The sequence below is a fragment of the Oryzias latipes genome, chromosome 13 (assembly GCF_002234675.1).
Source record: "Oryzias latipes chromosome 13, ASM223467v1".
In the NCBI taxonomy this organism is placed as follows: Eukaryota; Metazoa; Chordata; class Actinopteri; order Beloniformes; family Adrianichthyidae; genus Oryzias; species Oryzias latipes.
This window is the reverse complement of record NC_019871.2, coordinates 18,957,184-18,978,607: the sequence shown is the minus strand read 5'-3', so window position 1 is coordinate 18,978,607 and position 21,424 is coordinate 18,957,184. Positions and strand designations below refer to the sequence as shown.

The following is a 21,424-nucleotide window of genomic DNA, read 5'->3' as shown; positions in this document are numbered from 1 at the left end:
GTGTTTTTTTAAGACATAGTAGAAGCAAAGTGAGAGCTCAGAGAATTCACAAACAGGTCTGATTTGGCTTCAGTTTTTTTTGAACCAAAAGTTAGCAAATATACTTTTCCACCCAATCTCCTGCACCTATCCCGCCGCCTCAGTCTGAGCAGGATGAGGCCCCCTTGGGTGCGCGCGCGCTCTCTGAAGATCCAGGAGGGATGGTTATAAGTGGAGGCTGAAATCATTTATGGCACAAGGGTAAAAAAAACACACCAGACACTCTTGAGGCGCGCGCACAGGATTCGTCTGATTTGGCTTTTTTTTTAGAAAACCATTTAATGATGTCTTCTGCGCGTTCCTTCCACTTTGCTGTAACTCCCATCAGGTTGCAACATGCTTCTAATTAAGCTCAGACCCGGATCATAAAATCCACCTGCAGACCAGAATCCAAATCCTGCTCCTCTAATAGATTTTATTGGGCGGTGATGCTCCTCGGGTTCTCTGACTTCAGCAGGTTTAGATCCACACGTTTCTCTGCACTCCTTTCCAAAAAGAAATGAGGAAAACTCTCCTTAAGCTGTGATTAAGCCAGAAACCCTTTACAATGTGACAAAAGTTTAAACACAAAAGGTTTATACATTCTATTTTCCACATGTGATTTTTTTTTCTAGCTGAGTTTAAATTCTGTTTTATGCAAAGGATGCTCTGGTTGCAGTGAGACAGTCGTAATCCACATCTGGCCTCCCTTCTCGCCTGCTTAATGAATCACCGAGCGAAGAGAATAGTGTCGCTTATCACCCTGTGATGGAGTGCTAACAGCCCATCATCGGTTTGGTGTTGAGGGGCGCTATGGAGGCGCGTGAATCCCCCCCCCCCCCCCCCCCCCCGCCTTGCTAAGGCTGCGTAAGGTGGCTCACATGCTTTAACATAACAGCTGCAAGGCGCACTTTCATGCGCCAGAATAAACCCAAAACAGTCTCTGATGTTTTTATAATCATAGTATTGGTATGGGCTTATGAGTTCATAATGAACTTTGTCATAAATCAGTCAAAAAAGAAGACTAATGACACACAGACACACGCACACCAGGAGACTTATGGAAGTTGACCCGCTCCACACTCTGCTGGATACGTTTTCCAGACATGTTGCATTTTCTCATAATGTGAGGCTAACGTTGGCAGCAAACTCAACTTCTGGCACCTGCGCATGCCCAGGGATGCCTGATGAGTTGCGTAAATCATAAGGCTTCCTACAGCGTCCAGGAGCTTCACAGAAACCTTAAAACAGCAGAAAAAAACGGCAGAAGACGGATCTGTCTCAAAGAATCCCAAACATTTTCATTTGTTACTGTTAAATCACTTAGGCCTGAGCTCCAGTTGAAAAAATAAGGAGCGCATTCCTTACTGTACATGATCTGGAGATTCACTCTCTCGCTCGGCAGGAGCGCTCATAGAACTCCGCTTTCTGTGGGTGTCAGATGACTTTGGTGAGCTCTTCCACACAACCAACAAGTGTTCCTTCAGGTTTTATGGCTGCAGAGTGTGAAATCAAAGCAGAGCAGCCATAAATCTATGAGGAGACCGAACGACAATCTGCCCGATAGGCGAACATTTGGTCCTCATCATCATCACTCACATCAGGAATGAGGAATCCCCCGAAATCCAGGTTTACGCAGTACGAGTCATTTTCGTCAAAATTTAGAGATGATTGCTGAAACGCAAAACGATTCCTCAGCAGAGCTATTTGCATATTATAAAGTCTCACGGAGCTGTCCATTTCCTCTCCATCGCCCACCCCCACCCATCTTTCATCCCACCCTTCCCTCCTCCCTAACGGTGGCTGCTTCAGGCTGTCAGCGAGGCAGGCTATAAAACCGAGAGGGACGGCTCAGAGAGGAGCCTGCAGCTTTTGAGTAACTGCCTCCGCGCGGAAAACATCTACCCGACTCAAACTTTTGGATATTTTAAGGGAAACTCACACGTGGGGCCTCTAAACGCGCGGGAGTCATTGGTTTTTTGTTTGATCAAATCAGGCGTTTTCGGAGAACCTTTTCTGGAGATTTGGGATGCTGGTTCCCTGCGCGCTCCGCTCCCTGCTGTGCGTCCTGAGCTGCGCGTGGTGGCTTCACGCGGGACAAGCATCGCGGCTAAAGTCTCCAACTCTGCCCATCCAGTCGGAGAGAGAGCCGCTGGCTTCCAAAGAACTGGAAGGTAAAAGCCTCACACGTTCAGCAAAGCTGGTTGAAATGACGGCGACAGGTTGACGTCAAGCTTGAGCATAACCACCGGAGCTCCGGTGTGTTCTCTGGTCCGGTAATGGATCCGTTATATGACAGAAGCGAGTCCGGTTCTGTGGTCTTCAGCTCTGATTTTCTGATGATTCTCCACCAGCGTGTTTCCCAGCTGTCCCACATCACTGCTGAACAGCCAGACGGTTTAAGGTTTTAATTGACTGAACACACCTGATGCAGGTAATTAGCAGCAAACAGGACCCGGATGTTCGGAAAACATGCAGGATGACAGAATTCCAGGACCAGAGGAGAATGCATTAAACCAGATTTACATGGAATGACCTCAAGAGGGCAGCTGCGAGTGTTACGTATTTTGATGTTGGTGTTGAATGTGTTGTGCTGGCAGCGGGAGTCCAAAACATTTGTGGGGGGCCAGAGCTTTTGTTAAGGAGAATTAAACAGCTTTGACTGTGAAGAGGCAAAATATGAAATATAGATGCTTCATTGCTAATGTATTTTTTCTTTCTTTCTGTATTTCGTTGGTGATGGATTCAGCAGAAAGCATCCAAAAATTTGTCTTCTAAGAAGTTTTAGAGCAAAAATATATAACAGGATTCTCATGATGGTTGAGTATAACACGTCTGGAAACATCCGTCTTCAATCGCTTACTTTTTTAAACTGAACATTCTCCATGAGAACTTTTGTGTTCCTGACTTTTCAGAAGAAAACCTGACAGACGTCTCACTTATCTGTCCATCATCCATCCTCTGATGTGCAGCTAGTTTTGCCTGCAGTGAAAAACACAAACTGACTGAATCAGCTGTTTAGCATTTCTCCCTGTGTGGTGGTGGTGTTGTTGGTGGTGGTGGGGGGAGGGTGTTGATTTATGGATTTAACCAGGCACAAATCACTTTTCTGTTGGGGTGGCCATTGACTGTATACGAGAACTGGACTGAGTGACCGTTCCCCCCTGGCGTTCAAAACAACAGCTATTACAGTATTTTAACTTCTCAGAGTAACCATTCTTGTTCTGCTACATTTTTTTAACATGTTCTTGATAATTCTCTTTTTTTAGTGATATTTTTTTCTGTAGTTCAAGTTATTCAATTTACTAACTGACCAATCAGATGCCTCAATAAAAGTAGGTGGAGCCTGCTGCCCGCCTCATCCAAACGCTCAGAATGCATGACAGATTTTGTGTAGCCCGCTTTCAAGTGGTAGGGGTGTGGCCTTCCAACAAACTGTATTGCATAAAGTGATGACTAAATTGACTTGGTTGGGCTCTCACTCACCGCAGTTCTCTGAGAGGGTCAGGGGGTGGCCAATGAACCCCCCCCCCACACACACACACACACACAAACACACACTCCTGTGCATTTGGCAGACAATTCTCCTTGCTTTTGTGAGACTGTTGGTGTCTCATTGCAGCCTGTAAACGGGCATGGTCATGAATTTATTTTGTTTCTATACATGAAAACTGGGGCAGATGGTTGTTTCTAACTAAAGCCTGTGAGACAGAAACAAAAATCCCAAGTCTGCAAAAAATGACCCACAGATCAGAACATTTTCTCTATAAAAGCTCCTGGGCGCGCATGTTTTGGCTATAGAAAGCCGTAAACGTCTGCATCAGCGAGGGCCTTCAGGTGGGATTCATGTGTAAAAGTCCTTTCCCTTGTTGTGGTTTAAGGTAACAGTTCCCGCGCTTCAGAACAGCGGGAACTCCCTGTTTAACACAGCCTCACACTGTGCAGCTCAACGCTGGAAACTGTAATCAATTGAATTTCCATTACACGCACTGGCTCCTCCGAGATGATGCATTCCAGCAGGGAGAAGTGGCAGGCGGAGCGGACGGCGCTCAGCTTGGCTCCCTGTGACGGTTGCTGAACTGCTGAAGGCATGCAGCCGCTCTAATGAAGGCCTAATGTGAACCAGGCTGACAGCAGCAGCGAGCGGGACCGGCCTTCAAACCCCGTTTATGTCCCACGCACAGCTTACAGGCAGAAATAACTGTTATAGTCCTGCAGGACCTCACTGCTGCACACACTCATTATGCCTGCAGTATAGTAATAATGGCACTAAATGCTGTTTTGATCTGCTGTAACAGAACTCCTTAGCTTTCAGATCAGACCTGAGTGTTTTATGTCTATGGTTGCATTAAACATAATGAAAATGACAATTGCTGTTTTTCACACAAAAAGAGCTTCTTTTAAATCTATTGACTTTTTGACTACTTTGCTAAAAAGCACATATTATCTGCCATTTTGTTGATCTAACAAGTTAGCACTGCAGCCACAGAGCTAATCCTCTCGTGATCCTTGAAAACATGGCAGCGCGGGTTCACACAGCTCTGCTAATTAAACCTAAAACGTCTTCTTTCCTGGGACTCTGATCATTCCTTGTGGGAACGTTTCCTCATCTTCCTCGTCTTTTGCTCTTGGATCATTTAAGTTCGACAGGATGCGGGGCTGAGTGCCACGACTCATGAGGCGTCCAGTGTGTTTCTGTGAACCCCAACATGTCCGGCCGGTGAACCGTGCTGCTTTTGTGTGTTTTCATATGGTCCAGCTGGTGTAGTTTGTCATCAAGTGGTGCAATTTAATGCTTAATTAAAATCCCAGAGTTCTCCTGAAAAGTAGGAACCGAAGTTCAGCCCAAACCACATGTTCCAAGGGAATCTTCTCTTTTTCCTCTGCAATAAATCCTTTACTCCGGAGGCTTTATCTGTTTTTATAATGGATGATTAAAGTGGTCGACTGGTTGGAGGATTTAATTATTGGTCTGTCATCTTTATGTGCAGAATGCTCCTTTGGAGGTCGATCTTATTCTTTGGAAGACACGTGGCACCCGGATCTGGGGGAGCCTTTTGGCGTCATGCACTGTATCCAGTGCTACTGCGAACCCGTAAGTCTTTTATAGATTCACATACGTTCAGCGGCCGGGCTCAGCTTCCTGCTTAGGCTTACTGCACTCTGTTGCTTCCTGTGTTTCTCTGGCAGCAAAAACATCGTCGGGGAAAGAAGTCTGGGAAGGTCAACTGCAAGAATATAAAGCAGGACTGTCCGGACCTGGACTGTGACGATCCCGTCCTGCTGCCAGGGAACTGCTGCAAGAGCTGCCCTAAAGGTAATCCTCTGACTCAAACCTTCACCTCCTGCTCCGGTCTGTTCAACACTTCAGAGTGCAGAAGGGAATGTTCTGGCATGTTTGAATCCTCACTTTCAATTTTTACTAAAGCAGAACACAAATGCAGATGAAACCCTCCAGCTTAGCGTTTTCATCTGTTGATTCTGTATTTTATTTTGTTAAATTCTTTCACTTTTTGTTCAGTTTGAGAAACAGTCATTGGATTTTCAGTGAAGCTGCAAGAAGTGGTTATTTATTTTTAAAATTAAATGTAAAAAATAAAACCCAACCACATATATACAAACACCCACCAACACCAGCTGTTAAAAAAGTGTGTCAGTCAGAGCTCCCCTACTCATGATCACACTCAGGGTGTGTCTTCATTCTGCGTTCCGTTACACACAGGTTGGAGGTTTTTCTGTCTGATGGAATGGAAAGAAAAAATAAAGAACTGCAGAGACTGTGTGTGTGGCGGGGGGGGGTTGGTGTGTGTGTGTAAATGTGTGGATTCCTGTGTGTGTGTGAATGCACATGTGCGTTTGAGTCTCTGTTTGTCAGTGTGTGTGTCTGTTTGTGTGTCTGCATGTGTTTGTCAATATGTGGGTCGTGTGATTGTGTGTGTGTCTTTGCTAGTTTGTGTGTCTATGTGGGCATTTGGGTGTGTGTGTGTGTGAATGCACATTGTTTTTCTGTGCTTGTATTCAAGTATGTGTGTGTTCATGTTTATGCATGTGTTTGTGAGTGCATGCTTGAGTGTGTGTATATTTGTGTTCTTATATGCCTGCATGTGTTGTGTATGTCTCCACATATTAATGTGAATACTTGTGTGTGTGTTTATGTTTGTGTTTGAATGTCTGTTGGTGTGTCAGCTTGTGTGAAGGAAAAGCTTGAGCTTGTTTGTCTGTGTTTTTGGTGTCAGCATATGTGTGTTTGTGTTTATGAAAAGCTTGAGAGTGTGTGTTCGTCTCAGCTTTAGCAGCGCTGCGCCTAGTGTGTTTTTCTAAGTGCCATAAATAAAAAGGTGTGTAGCGGTTTTTCCTGCATTGGAGCAGCTGATGGTTCAGAACTAAGAGGTAAGAGTGACACAGACCAGACCTTAAGAGGTCCAGAATGGAGAACAGGAGTCGGGAGTTTCTAGAAGAATGGAGACATGTTTCTTTATTTTTAGGAGGCAAAGAAAGGAAGCAGATCTTCCTAACAATCTCCTCAGAAAATGCTTACTTAGTTTACCTAAATTAAAAACCCAGTGTGTGATGTTCTTACTCCAGAAGAAGTCAGGGGAGCTCTAATTAGCTGAATGATTCCTCTGCAGGTGTGTATTTGAGTTTCTGTGAGCAGTAAGTCCACATATTACATCAGAACACAGCAATTCAGAAGGAACAGCAGGTCTTTGTAAAAATCGCAGACCTCCTCAGGCTCCTCAGCAGCGTCGGCAGTGAGAACGACAAAGTAGCAGAGCAAAGACGTGTTTGTGATAAATGTCTTTTCTGGACTTCTATCTGGAAGAGCAGCACATTAACCTCCATTTCCAGCTCTGCAGAGTCCGATAGAGAAACTCTCCATCCAGACCTGACTTTTGAAATGTTTGCAGTTTGAACCTCAGTGGAACTTTTCTATCTTCTGGCCCATCAAAAGACTTCTGACCACATTAGATGAAGTGTGACTGAAGGACGCAGCCTAACTGTTGGACATATAACCTCCATCTTTGTCCATTGCTGATTTTGCCACAGCTCATTAAGCACAAATATTTGTTGAGCACTCGAGAACACAATGATTCTTCACATTGATTATGTTGGGTCAAACACACACACACACAAACACACGAATGGTGGAAATGTAAGCAGGTTTACTCCTCTGGGAATTCATGATCTGTGATGTTGTACCATTGACAAACTCTTGCTGCATCTCGTGTGGTTTTATCATTTAATCTTCTATAATCTTGTGTTTTAGATTGATTGTATAGAACTGCATAGAATAATAGTATTTTTTTTTCTGGATCTAGATACCAAGAAACAAAGCGACCCTCTCCTTGATGGCTTTGAGTTCTTGAATGAGAAGAGCAAAGACGATGATCTCCACAAATCCTACAACGACAGGTCTTATCAGAGCTCTGAAGACACAAACCCAGGAGAGAGCCGGACCGGTATGCGACACTCATGTGGATGAACCCTGCTGCTCACGGAAAGGGTTTGTCCACCTATCATTGATGTTCAGGACTCTTCCTGTTCTTCCTCTGCAGATTTTGTAGCGTTGTTGACAGGAGTGACCAACTCATGGCTGCCCAGCTCAAGCGGAGTTGCCAGAGTTCGCTTAACTCTGACCAGGACCAGCTTGACCTTCTCCATCACATATGAGAGGTAAGTTTCTATTTTTCTATTTATTCAGATTTTTTGAATTAACATGATTGATCGGTGACTGAGAGCTCCATACCAGACATTTTCAGCTAACTAAGTCCCTGTTACTAAAGGATGTGGCAGTAAACTGCAGATGCATAATATTCTCCTGACTACCGAAGAAATAACATTTTATTTAGCTAGTTTTTTAAATCCACCAAAACTACAATTGCCAGAGCCCCACCCCTACATATTTGGCATCACTTAAAAGCCCCAAATGTCCTCTGTAGATACCAGAAGGAGTTCATTCAGTAGGATGCAGTACTTATGAGATATTCAGGTTTAGAGATGTCTTGTACACCTCAAACATTTGCATTGCTGGTAGTCAGGAGGCTATGTCAGCTCCAGCTACAACAAAGACCCATTGAGAGTGGGTGTTAAAGCTCCAAACATGAAAATTAAAGATTTTGAGTAGATGTGACTTAAAAAGTTCCATTAGCTGTCACATACTTGTATGAAGTCTGTTCTCTGCATTTGACCCATCCCCTGGGGGCGTGGTGAACTTCAGAAACAGCAACGCTCAGGAACCATTTTGGTGGTTTAATCCCCCAATCCAACCCCTTAATGCTGAATGTCAGGGAGATACTGGGTACCCTTTTTGGAGTCTTTGGTATGACTCGACTGTAGATTTAAACCAGTCTCAGGGTGGACACTCTACCACAAGGCTACTGAGTTGGTTTTAGACATTGAAATGATGAGTTCTGCTGGCAAGAAAGCCTAAAAGTTTTCTTAAAAAAAGGAAAAAAGCTCTATTAAAACACATGAATGAAAACAAATACTTTTTAGTTTTGTTCAACGACACTATTTTTTTCTGTGTAAATAATACTAATGTTAATCTTTTTGCCAAACTGAGTTAATCATGGGTGCTACTAACTGTAACTTGAATTATGTTTGCATCTCTGACTCTGTCTTTTGCAGAATGAGCCGCCCCACTAAGGTGGTCTTCATGGACTCCGATGGGACCACTGCATTTGAATATAAAATCCCCAAAGAGCCGTCAGACATGGTAAGAAGAACCATCTCATCTTCTGGTTGAACATGTGTGAGTTCTAGAAGTCAGAGAAACCAGAACTCATAACTCACTATGTAACAGTAAATAAAAACACACACACATAAACACAGGGAAACTTCTCTTCCTCTTTGTTGCCCAATTCTAAACATTGTAAAGTCAGTCTGATTGCAGTTATTATGAGTTATTATGAGTCACTCGCCTGCTGGCTAAATAAGCGTCTGATTTCAGTCTTCAGCTGTAGGGCTAAGACCTCTCAAACATCACCTGCAAAAATCAGTGAACTGATGGATCCACAGATGTTTTATGGACTGATGTTCACTGGTGTCTCTGCACTTCGTTTCTGACCTGTGCTCAGGGCGGCTGCAGCCCCTGAAACTGGCTTTTGGTTGTTTTTTGATAGATGTTAGCATCGAGTAGAGCAGGACTGCAGAGAAAACACTGAAAGGAAGATGGGGGGGGGGGGGGGGGGGGGGGGGGGGTTGCTGAGCAGAACATTGGAAGGAAGGAGAATTTTTCACATGTGACATCATGGCCTTGCAGGGAGACAGAGAGCATTGCTAATTAGAATAGAGATTACCCATGAAGCCAAAGTTATGAGGTGCGGGCAAACAGCCACATTTCCTCTCCCGAGTCTGAAGGAGTCGCGGTTTTGAGTTCAAGCCTTGCAGCCAAAACTTGAGAGCAGATTTGATGTTTTCATGTGGTTTGATTTGATTTGATTTGATTTGAGAAGCTGAAAAATCCAAAAACATTTTTTTTGTGGGTAAATGTTCTCAGCAGGACCACAAAAGCACCAAACAGTACCTGCATGTGTGTTCTTCTGTAGATCTGTGGAGTGTGGAAGAACGTGGCCAAGCCTCTCCTGAGACAGCTGCAGTCCGAACAAATGCGCATCAGCATGGCCACGTCTGGGAGTAGAGGGGGAGAACTGGAGGGGAAGGTCATCAAACACAGGGCGCTGTTCGCTGGTGAGTTTGTGCCGTGGATTCATGCAGTGTAAAAGTGTGGGTTTTCTTTGGAAAAAAGACAGACTTTCTGATGATCTGCTCTCGGACTGTGCAGAGACGGTCAGTTCAATCCTGACATCAGAGAAGGAGAACTCTGGAATGGGAGGAATCGCCATGTTGACCTTAAGTGACAGCGAGAACAACCTCCACTTCATCCTCATCATGCAGGGTCTCATCAAGCACAAAGGTGAGAGGAAGAGGAGGACACACTGAGAGGAGAAGTTTTTGATAGAGATGCTGCAGGTCAGGGCTCTACACTCTAACCTTTTTCAGAGGTCACTTTTAAAATCAGATGCTCCAGGAGGATTCACAAATTTCCATTTTTCATCTCATGTAAAGAAAGTTTGTGAAGAAGAAGAAGTAATCCAGAATCTGCTGGTGAACTCCTGACATGGAAACACTTTTGACATTCATTGGAAATATTACAAAGAATTGATGCAGCGCTGCATCTGGAGCAGATGGATTTTCACCACATCAAAACTAAAGCAGAGCAGCAACAGCAAAACATCAAAAATAATGACATTTTGAATGTTTACTAAACGTTACCACATTTGTCCGCCTGCATCTTAACAGCTAAGTTCTGACCCACTTACTTCATAATAAAGCCTTGATTCAAGTTAAGCAAAAACCTTGGATTGATGGTATTTTTTTAGACAAATGTTTAAAGCAAAGCCTGAAAAAAGTCATAATTTCTTCTCTGTTTGTTCCCAGAGCCTGTGATGGTGCCCATCCGGGTCCAGCTGGTCCACCGCCAGCGCGTCCTGAGAGAGATCAGGGCCAATATCACCTCCCATGTGAGTGACAACACGCATGTAGAGAGCTGCAGACAAAATAGTAAAATCCAATTTTTGATGATATTAAAAAAAACAGTTAAATAAAATCAAAAATATATTTTTTGTAACCCCATATGAGATTTTGGATCCCATTCATTTTTTTAAAAAAGTTTCTCCCACTGTGATATCATCATTTTGGGGGTGGTCGTCAATTATGTAAAAAATTCATTTTCACCGGATACAAGGTGTGTGCAAATTTTGGCAAGTTTTTGAGTATGTGACGGGGGTGAAATTTTCACTCATCGACGCAGTAAGAAAGTAATATTGTGTAAACAATCTGCTCCTTCAGTCCAGGACTGCTGCAGGACAGAAATATTCAGGAATCTATTGCCAACTCATTTTCTTAGAGTTTACTTTTTGGGGTTTTTGACTAAGCACAGTCACCCCCCCCCACCACCACCACCACCACACACACACACACAAACCCCCACACACACACACTCATGGGCTCATGGGAACTGATGTGGATTAGTTGCCACATCTTGGTTTTCCGTCATTCCTCTGACCCTGGCTAACCATCCTCAGACACGACAAGAAACAGTGAAAGAGACAAAGAATAGTGTGGGGCAGAACTTTGTCAGGGGGCGGGGCGGGGGGGGGGGGGGGGGGATAACACGAGGAGGGGGATGCACTGCTTACACACACATGTCAATGGTTAGTGGTCTGTATTCTCAGATTTGGGGGGGGGTTGATGAAAGGTGGATCTGTTTCTAATTCTGCCGAGACCTAAAGGCCTGATGCTCCTCGTTGGGCTCCGTGGTTCTATTTCTCCCTCGTTTCCGAGTCTCATTTTCTTCGCCAAATACGAGAAGCCCCTCCCAGTGTGCTGTTTTGGCTGCTGTGAGTTTCTGCTTCATGTATATTTATGTTGAACTCAGGCCTGCAGTCATAAAAGCTACATTTCTTTAACACCCTCATCCGTCTGTCCCAATAACTCAGTCGTCCTCGAAGTCCGCTCCGATCCGTCTGCTTCAAATCAAAGTTCATGAGTTACATCTGTGAACGCAGCTCAATTCCCGCCTGGAGGTACAATTTGGCCATCTCAGTGTCCTTACGTAATATAAATGTTTGTCTTGAACGCTCTTGTCTTGCCGTCATCTTTGTTTAGTGCTGATTCTCTTTGCTTTGAACAAACTCAAAACAGAAAACTCTCATCTGTCTTTAATTTTAAGAGGTTGTTTTGTCGGTCAGTGTTGCACCAATACAAGCTCAGACTTTCTGAAGACAAGTTTTCATCCTTGGCATTAGGAAGGCTTTTTTTTATGGAGAACGTTTTTCTAATGTCAAATTCTTCTGCAGGATCCAGACTTTGCAGAAGTACTGACCAACTTAACCAGCCGGGAACTGTTATTGTTATATCGAGGTCAGCTGGAGATAACCATAGAAACTCAGGGTCAAGACCCCCGGCGGATCTCCGGATTCATCACCAGCAGAAAGTCCTGTGACAGTAAGTGTTTCTGGAGATCTTCTTCATAAAATTTAAAAGCCTGAAACTTCTGAGGCTCCTGAGGATGTGGTTTGTGTCCGTGTTGGCTTATGTTTCTGTGTGTGTGTGTGTGTGGGGGGGGGGGTTGTCCTTCTGATCTGTAAATACTCTGACTTTCTGTCTCTATTCTGTCTTGTCATGTTTATGGACTCCATTTATGACTCAAACACGGACAGCAGAGGAATGCTGTGGTCATTCGGGTCTGAAAACATGAAGACACACGATCTTCTAACAGGAGATCAGCCTGTCTCTTAGATATTCTTGCTGTCAGTTTAAACCTGCACAGCAATGCAGGTGTGCAAAACATTTGCAAAGTCTCACACACGGGTCTGGTCAGGGTCACAGCGTGCTGGTCGCGACTCTTCGCCGCTCTTCCAGAGCGGTGATTAACAGCTCGACGTCATGTGTAAAGAATCTGAGCCCAGCACACAACTCAATCCCATCATGTGTTCCTCTCATCGTGTAGTTTTGGCATTGTTCCTTTTCACGTTTTCAAAGTTCTTTTCTTTATCCTGCATTTTTCCTTCTCCCCCCACTGTTACCCCCCCCCCCCCCCCCCCCAATCCCCTCATCTCAATCCTCCTTGAGGTTTCCCCGTTCATAAAGGGTTAGCTCATCTTTAAGCTTTCTCTTGGAGAGTTTTATATTGTTGTGCCCAAAAGTCTGCAGGTATAAACCTGAGGAGATGATGTCTTGAAGACGGTCTTTGCCTCATGCTGGAGCTGCCCCATCATCATAACAGAGAGGGGCACGCTTCTGACCTTAACCTGCTTTTGTCTCAGCTATTCAGAGTGTGATGTCCAGCGGAGACACATTGACACCAGGGAAGACGGGAGGTGTGGGATCTGCCATCTTTAACCTCCACAGTAACGGAACGCTGGACTATAAGGTCAGCAGGTCTACTAGATCTGTCAGAGCAGATAACTGACTGAATTTGGAACCTGGAACGAGTGAATGTGACATCACATCTGAAAATGGCTTACCTTATTTTCGCCACTGTAAGACACGCTTAAAAGCCTTTTAAGCCTTTTTTTTTTTTTCAAAAAACGACAGTGCACCTTATGTTCCATAGCACCTTATACATGGATTCATTCTAGATGTACACAAGATAGGACAGGGGTTAAACAATTTTTGAGAGGTACACAGTGCGCTGTCAAAATATTTGTTGTGTCAGATTTTTTTCCTTTTGTGTTACCAACAGAGTAAGGAGTTAGTGTATTCACAAATGTTTGTTTTAGTGGCATCAGTCTTTTTTTATGTGTTGCAAACAAGATTGGGAGTTGCAGGTGTTGTAAATCCACAAACACTTATACATAATTTCAAATATAAACCATTTATATATGGTGCACCTCATAATCCGATGCTCCCAATAGTGTGGAAAATGCCACACTTTTGGCTCCAGCCAAAATAAGTCAATTCAATTGCCATTTGTCCGCGATTCCGACGCCGAAATGTTGGAGCCAGACGTTATCAGTAAGCAGTGATTGATCCGAGTCGAATGCATGATAACACATACAGAACAATAAGAAGAGGATTTTTTTTTATTTCCAAAGAAAAAATGACTGTTATGATAAACATGAGGCTTTTTTTGGACACTTGTTTCACAGAATTTATGTTTGCTGGTGATTTTTGTATTTAATTAGGTTTAATTTGTTTTTTACAGCGTGCTGTGTTGATCTGTTAATGTTTATTGAACAGTTTCACTCAAGATCAGAGAGGAAATTCCTCTGAAATGAACTGTAAAGCTACAAAATTATCAAAAAGGACCAGACTACCATAAATAGGCTGCTTTTCCCAAAGTTTTTCCATTTTATTGAACTATAATTTTTAAACTCCTAAATATCTTTATTTTATCCTTTCAAATTTCTATTTTTAGACCTAAGTTTGATCACAATGAAATGATGAAACCCATCCATGGATTTACTCAGCCTTAACTTCAGCTTAACTTCTTAAGACCTGACATCCACATGCATGGACATCACATTTTGGGTTAAATAGCTGCAGTAGTTAATTCTTCTTAACTGGAGCCCTGTGACTATGTGTGTAAAGGGTTAGCTCAAGTATTAGCTTGGGTTTTAGGGGGTTAAACAGTCTTCAGTATGTCATTCTGTTCCTCAGGTCCAGGTGGCGGGTCTTAGCAGCGAGGTCTTGGGCCTCACCATTGAGCTGAAGCCCCGGCGCAGAAACAAGCGCTCCATCCTTTACGATTTGACCCCAGAGTACAGTAAATCCTCTGGTCAGGCAGAGGGCAGTTGGAGTCCCATGGAGGCTCGATACATCCACATGCTGCTGCAGAACGAGCTCTTCATCAATGTGGCCACGGCACATTACCAGGAGGGGGAGCTCCGTGGGCAGATCAAGGCACTGCCATACAGCGGTCTGGATGTGCCCAGATACGGTTTGTAGTGCCGTCACTCTGCTTCATGTCAGATTTCTTCTGCATGAGTTTAAACACCTTTGAATATGTTTTTTTGTCTCCTTCAGAGCTCCCCACCCCTCTGGCTGGATACTTTGTGTCCCCTCCTGTGAGAACCGGAGCCTCTGGCCACGCCTGGGTGTCGGTAGACAAACAGTGCCATTTGCACTATGAAATAATAGTTGCAGGTCTCAGTAAGACCGATGACAGCACAGTGAACGCCCACCTCCATGGACTGGCTGAGATTAGAGATTTGGAGGACAGCGGCTCTTCACACAAGAGGCTGCTGACAGGTTTCTTTGGCTCCCAGGTAGGTTCCCTGTTTGATGACCACGATAAGTTCAGACTCAACACAGAAACACAAAAGATTCTACATTGACTCCTCAGGCTCAAGGAGTTTTAAAGGACATCAGCGCTGAACTGCTGCAACATCTGGACCAAGGAACAGCCTTCATCCAAGTCATCACTAAGATGAACCCTCAAGGAGAAATACGAGGAAGAGTATGTAAAGCAAAGCCAAATGCAAAACCTTCACGACAACTTTACACTGATTCTGATAAAAAAAAACACACAAAAGGAAACATGAACCCTGCTGTCAATTCAACATGTACCACAAAACCTTTGTGACAGCTTTTGTCTCTAAACTTTTCTTTTTGTTCCATTCTTGAGGTTCATGTCCCGAACAGCTGCAAGTTTGGTGTTGGAGGAGATGGGGAGGAGGCCGAGTTCGGGGACTTCTTTGTGAAGGACCCTGAGGAGATAAAGAAAGACCCCCACACCTGCTTTTTTGAGAACCAGTACCATGCTCACGGTTCCAACTGGACCCCCAACTATGACCCGTGTTTTTCCTGCAGCTGCCAGGTAAAGACAAGGCGCCGATCACGATGCAATAACACATGCTTGTCTCGCGGAGAGCTAAATGTCTCCAAACTCACAGGAAGTGAAAATGATGTCTCCTCTTTGAAAACCACTTTGACCACTCATGATTTGTCGTTTTGTTGTGTCTTCCTGTAGAAGCGGACAGTGATCTGTGACCCGGTCATCTGTCCAGTGCAGACTTGTTCCAGAACCATTCAGCCGGAGGACAAATGCTGCCCAGTCTGTGATGGTAGGAAAATAGCCACTTACTATAACTTTTGCTTTGATTTAAAATTAGTTTTAGTTTATTTTTTATTTGAATAAAATTCTAAAATTAAACAACAAAGTAAAATATTAAATAACAATATCAAAATCCCAAAAGACAATGTAATTTCAACATCATTACTATTATAAGTTGATTTTTATTTGTTTTAAACCAAACATCAACAGTATTTCCCTGCAGCTTACTGTCAAACTGTGGTTAGAGTCACTATGGTTCCTAAGTAAACTGCAGCAGATGGAGGTCAAATGTTCTTTCAGACCCACTGAGGATCTCCTGACTTTTCAGTCAGCATGGAGACCTTCATTGGAGGTTCAAACCATCTTGCTGAGTGAGAATGTGGCTCACCTCAGAGGATGGGTCAAATGTGGACAAGTTTGACAGATTTCGGTTTGCTTCTGTTGTTCTGACTGTAAGAGTCAAGCCCTCGATTGAGTTGACCTGAATGATAGCTGTTTGTCCTTCAGCCAAACAAACGGTGAACTAAATTTTTACATAACATCTGCATTCCTCCTCAGACATTTCCCTCCAGTAGGGAACTTATTACCAGTACATCTGTTAGCTGCACATTTGATAGCTGCACATCTTCCCTCTGATCCTTCCTTTTGGAGGACATTCAGACACAGTACATTTAAATGTGTCGCATTCATCACTCAAGTCTTTCTGTTTTTCTTTTTGACAGATAGGAAGGAGCCTAAAGACATGAAGGCCTTAAAGAAGGTGGAAGAACACCCTGAAGGTAGCTTCTTAGTTAAATAGATTTATTTATTACGGCTGTTTTGTGTTTTGTTTGACATTTCTCTTTTATAATGCATTATCACCCAGAATTTTTGCACACAGACTGACCTCTTAAATCTTGTCTTCCCTGTTTGTTAGGTTGTTACTTTGAAGGAGACCAAACGATGCATGCTCCAGGAACCACCTGGCATCCCTTTGTTCCTCCTTTTGGCTACATTAAATGTGCTGTATGCACATGCAAGGTAAAGAACCATCTAAAATCCTAATGGATGATTAAGGCTAAACTGGAAACACAAAGACGCTAAAACTTTTTTTCCATAGTAAACCTTTAAGCATTCTGTTATCTTTAATCCTCAGGGTTCTACAGGGGAGGTCCACTGTGAGAAGCTGACCTGTCCAGTATTGACTTGCAGCCACCCGGTGAGGCGTAGCCCCTCTGATTGCTGTAAGGAGTGTCCGGAGGAGGAGAGGACACCTGCAGGCCTGCAGCATGGGGACATGATGCAGGGCGACGGCCCGCGCAAGTGCAAATTCGGGAAGAATTATTACCAGAACAGTGACAGCTGGCACCCCTGGGTGCCGCTAGTGGGCGAGATAAGGTGCATCAACTGCTGGTGTGACGTAAGTTTTGTGAAAAGTAAAGATGTTGAAAATATTCCGAAGCATAGCTGGTAGTTATAATATTAACCTAAATGATTTTTGAGCGCACTTTAAGATAAAATGTTTTCATTGAAGCTGTTTTCCATGGCAGTTTCTGGCTTAAGCTGCAAAGCCTCCATTTAGGATTCTGATTACCATCCAACTGTGGTGGAAAAACCCTCCTGATGATTGAGCTGTTGCTGCCCCGCAGTGTTTTCCAACACGTTTTTCTGTTGATTTGATGATTTCTTCAGTAATAAGCGTCCAACAATTGATATTAGCTTTAATGGCTCCGTCTGTTGGCATAATTTCTTTTCTTTTTTTTCCCCATTCCTGCAGCATGGTGTCCCCAAGTGTCAGCGGAAACAGTGTCCCATACTGAGCTGCTCCAACATCACGCGCACCGATGGTTCTTGCTGCCCTAAATGTGCAGGTGAGCAACGCAGACGCCAAGCCACAACATGTGACTTGATCAAAGTTAATCAACAATAGAGTGTTTGGAGATGAAGAAAACATAAATCGGGAGAGAGAAAAAATCCAGCCTAACTGTCTAAAGCAGCCTGGTGTTACAGAAGTCACAGTAGAAAAACAGAAGCAATACCAACAAATTTGAGATGTTTCAGCCTGAGAACATATCTGTGGTCAAATTAGAGCTCACAGGCTGTGTCCAAATTCCCACCCTAATCCCCAACTACTGAAAAACTATATAGTGCGGAACTATGTAATGCCCTGGATTTTAAAAGCAATTCAAACACCATGCTCAAAACTTTTTTTTTTTTGGTCAAATGGCGATCATCAATTTCATAAAGTGAAAATCGAACTGATATTTAAATAAGCTTTGCAAAAATTGTTCTAATGCTATGCATTGTAGCCCATATTTGCCAATGTAGTGAGCATCGATGCACACTGGTTTTTCGCAGAGAGTTCTTGGAAACTTCTAGGGCGCTCGATTTTGGGATTGTAGTTTCGGACAGCTCTACAAAATGGCAAACGCATTATATAGTTCACTATGTAGTGAGTAGTGAAGTAATTCGGACATGGCCACAGTTTCACTAAACTGAAGCTTTAATGAGCTTCCTGGTGTTGAGACATTAGTCAACGTTGACAATAGACTGATCTCTTCCTCACAGATGACAAAGAAGCTGGTCTGATAACGAAGAAAGCACCAGAGAAGGGAAGAAACAGAAGACACTGATCCGTTGGAACTCCTAAGAAGAATACCAAACCTTTCCCACCCTCCTCTTCCTCCTCCTACCATGTGGACCTAATTCACACTGGGAGCTCCCATCCCATGCCAGACACCCACCCTCTTATCAGCTTCAAGATTGTAATAAAGATGGAAGAAAAGGAACATGAAAACGGAGAAACAAGGTGGATCAACCAAGCGTTCCTCTTTGCTGCCTCTGCTTAAGGTTCCACAAGAGAAGCTGTAGATTCCTGTCAGTCTTGGAGCAGGATTTGAAGCCAGCTGGATTTGGAAGACTTTGGGAAGACTGTGCGTCGTCTTCCATTGACAGAGCTCGTCTTTGAGGCAGAGCTGCTGGAGCGCAAACTGGACACAGCGGCAAAAGTATGATTGAGCGCAGATGAAGAGTCATGAGTCATAACATTAGATAGTTTTCTTCAGCTGTCCGTTTCAGCAAACATGACATCAGCCCGTTTCAGGGCGTTTGGTAGAATTTTCTTTGGCTGATGGATGTTTGTCTGGACTCTGCGACAGACTGGCGACCTGTCCAGGATGTCCCCTCCCTTCGCCCACAAGTGGCCGGATAGGCTCCAGCAGCCCTGTGACACCGAAAGGGACAAAACAGAAGAAATGAATGAATGAATGAATGAATGAATGAATGAATGAATGAATGAATGAATGAATGAATGAATGAATGAATGTTTGTCTGGACTTTCAGATGAATAAATCTATCTACTGTAGTGGTCGGTGAATGTAAATTTGTGGGCTGTTTTTGTGCATTTTTGGGCTGTTTTCTTTGAAACTCCTGTACATAAAGAATTTTCCAACTTTGTTCGGTTTGTATCTTTTTTAACGACAATGTGTTTTTTTTCTCTTTGTTTTCTCTGTGCAGAATATTAAGTTGGTCTGTTGTTTTCTTTTGTTTTTTTTTTTTTTGTATTTATTGAGCTGTGTGAAAACCAAATAAAAAAGATGCTGCATAAACAAGAAATGAGCTTATCTTGATGCTATCATGTTACCTCAAAGGATGCTTGTAACTTTTGTTCTAAATCCTTCTTTCAATCTTTTTACTTTACCCCTCAGTTTTTCCTAAATGGAAGCACAATGAAACTTTTCTTTTTATAATTGTATTTAGTACAATTCTTTTACATTTTACTGCTTTTGTTGCTCAATCCCTAAACTGCTTCTGTGTTTTCTTGACTTTCCCTGTCATCCTTGATCTCCAACCCCCTTTTTCTGTGACTTCTTATTTTTGGCTTCCTGTTTCTGGTTTTATATCAAAAACAGAATTGTTTCTTTTCATTTCCTCTGTTTCTATCAGCACGTGTGTTAAGTAGTTTGTCTTTCACATGCTCTACATTTACATATATGTATGCACATGCACGCAGACAGAAAAACACACAAATACGTTCACAGATGTACATGTGTGCAAACGTGATCTGGGAACAAACCCTGTCAAATTAAGAGTGGATTTCTCCCACTACCGGTAAATGCAAACATATCTGTAGTCGCGCTGTTGCCCTCTGCTGGAGAGGGCTCGTAACTGCACCAAACCATCATCATGCTGACCTCCAGTGAGTCCAGGTGGTATTTGTGTGGCAGCTGGAGGTTCCCTGATCTTTGCTTTTGACCTCCTGTTTTCTCTGAGCACGTTGTTGGGAATCCTTTAAAGAAATTATTTTTGTTTCCAAATGTTAGGGTTTAGGATTGTCAAACATTATTGCAATAAAGTCTGTGTTGGGACATGCCCAGTGGGATATGCCCGGAACACCTCCCCAGGGAGGCGTCCAGGAGGCATCCGGACTAGATGCCCGAGCCACCTCAACTGGCTCCTTTCGATGTGGAGGAGAAGCGGTTCTACTACGAGCTCTCCACGGGTGACCAAGCTTCTCACCCTACAGGAGCGCCCAGCCACCCTATGGAGGAAACTCATTTCAGCCACTTGTACTCGGGACCTTGTTCTTTTGGTAGGTTAGTATTGGAACGAAGATTGACCGGTAAATTGAGACCTTTGCTTTTTGGCTCAGCTCTCTTTTCACCACAACGGACTGATACAGCGACCGCATAACTACGGACGCTGCTCTGATCCGCCTGTCAATCTCATGCTCCGGTCTTCCTTCACTCGTGAACAAGACCCAAGATATTTAAACTCCTCCACCTGGGGCAGGGACACTCCACCCACTGAGAGATGGCAAACTACTTTTCTCCGGCGGAGAACCATGGCCTCGGATTTAGCGTGCTGACCATCATCCCAGCCACTTCACACTTGGCCGCAAAGCGCCCCAATGCACGCTGGAGGTTCTGGCTCGATGAAGCCAACAAGACAACATCATCTGCGAAGAGCAGAGAGGAAAGCCTTTGGTCCCCTTACCAGACCCCAGGTGTCAGAGATTCTGACACCCCTGGCCCAAATGCTGAAATAGGTATAAAAATGTGATCAAACTGTAAACTTTACAAACTTCTGGAACACTCTATGGTATAAAGAAAGTTTGTCTCGATACACGCAGTTTACAGTGATTCTTTTCAGAAAATTGTATTTATGGAAATGAATCTGAAATGGTTCCAATAACAGAATCAGTTTGTAGGACCCGACTGTTTTATTTTTCAATTTCTGCTGAGATCAGATTTTTCCAAACCCAGAACTTAACAGTAATGATTCACTGTAAAGGGTCTCAATGGATCTGCAACAGCTCTTTTGCAACCGAAATTTATCAAAGTGTTCTGGAAGGACTGACTGGAAGGAGGTAGGAGCCCTATTAATATTTAATCAGTGCTGCCCTCTGCTGGGAGCAGCTAAAGTGACATTTTCACACTTTTTAAATGCACCCTTCATAAAGCAGTTCATCCTACTTGATATTATTAAACTCTATTATTTCCTGCTCCACTGACGTGGTTGATGTCTTTTACTGGAGGCTACAGCAGGTTGAAGAACGCAGATCCTGAACTCCAAGATAGAGACAGAAGCTGCAGCTTCTAACAAACATTTGATTGTAATTTCTTTTGTTGGGGAAAAAGCTCCAAGGACAAAGATGAAAGTAAAGAACCAAAAGTTTTTCATTCATGACCAAACAGTCCAAAAAAAACTTTGATCTGTCTTTTATTTCAGGGTTCTTTTGTTCTGAGCATCTGCACTTCTGACAGGCAGCTTTGCTGACATGTTGTTAAGGTGACCTCTGCTGTGTGAACACATTATGAAGTGTTTTTCAAGACAATGTTGGTACTTTATGGATCATCCCCAGAA

General features: G+C 43.5%; 1 protein-coding gene across 1 annotated transcript; it reads left to right on the top strand.

The window, feature by feature from the left end:
- The first annotated feature begins 1,678 nt into the window (after window positions 1-1,678).
- On the top strand, window positions 1,679-19,084 carry chrd (chordin). Its single transcript, XM_023961777.1, has 21 exons — window positions 1,679-2,192; window positions 5,010-5,113; window positions 5,209-5,335; window positions 7,338-7,478; window positions 7,575-7,692; window positions 8,647-8,734; window positions 9,567-9,708; window positions 9,803-9,934; window positions 10,459-10,541; window positions 11,880-12,027; window positions 12,849-12,955; window positions 14,185-14,464; window positions 14,551-14,792; window positions 14,870-14,983; window positions 15,152-15,343; window positions 15,497-15,590; window positions 16,303-16,359; window positions 16,497-16,600; window positions 16,716-16,979; window positions 17,337-17,430; window positions 18,128-19,084. Exons 1-21 carry the CDS (start codon window positions 2,048-2,050, stop codon window positions 18,190-18,192), a joined length of 2,841 nt encoding a protein of 946 aa, XP_023817545.1. The 5' UTR covers window positions 1,679-2,047; the 3' UTR covers window positions 18,193-19,084.
- The last annotated feature ends 2,340 nt before the right edge of the window (window positions 19,085-21,424 follow it).

Excerpts from the sequence above, each read along its gene's own strand:
- chrd (XM_023961777.1), top strand. The coding sequence starts at position 2,048 with ATGCTGGTTCCCTGCGCGCTCCGCTCCCTGCTGTGCGTCCTGAGCTGC. Across the intron at positions 5,336-7,337 it reads CTGCAAGAGCTGCCCTAAAG|ATACCAAGAAACAAAGCGAC; the intron begins GTAATCCTCTGA and ends TTCTGGATCTAG. Across the intron at positions 10,542-11,879 it reads GGGCCAATATCACCTCCCAT|GATCCAGACTTTGCAGAAGT; the intron begins GTGAGTGACAAC and ends ATTCTTCTGCAG.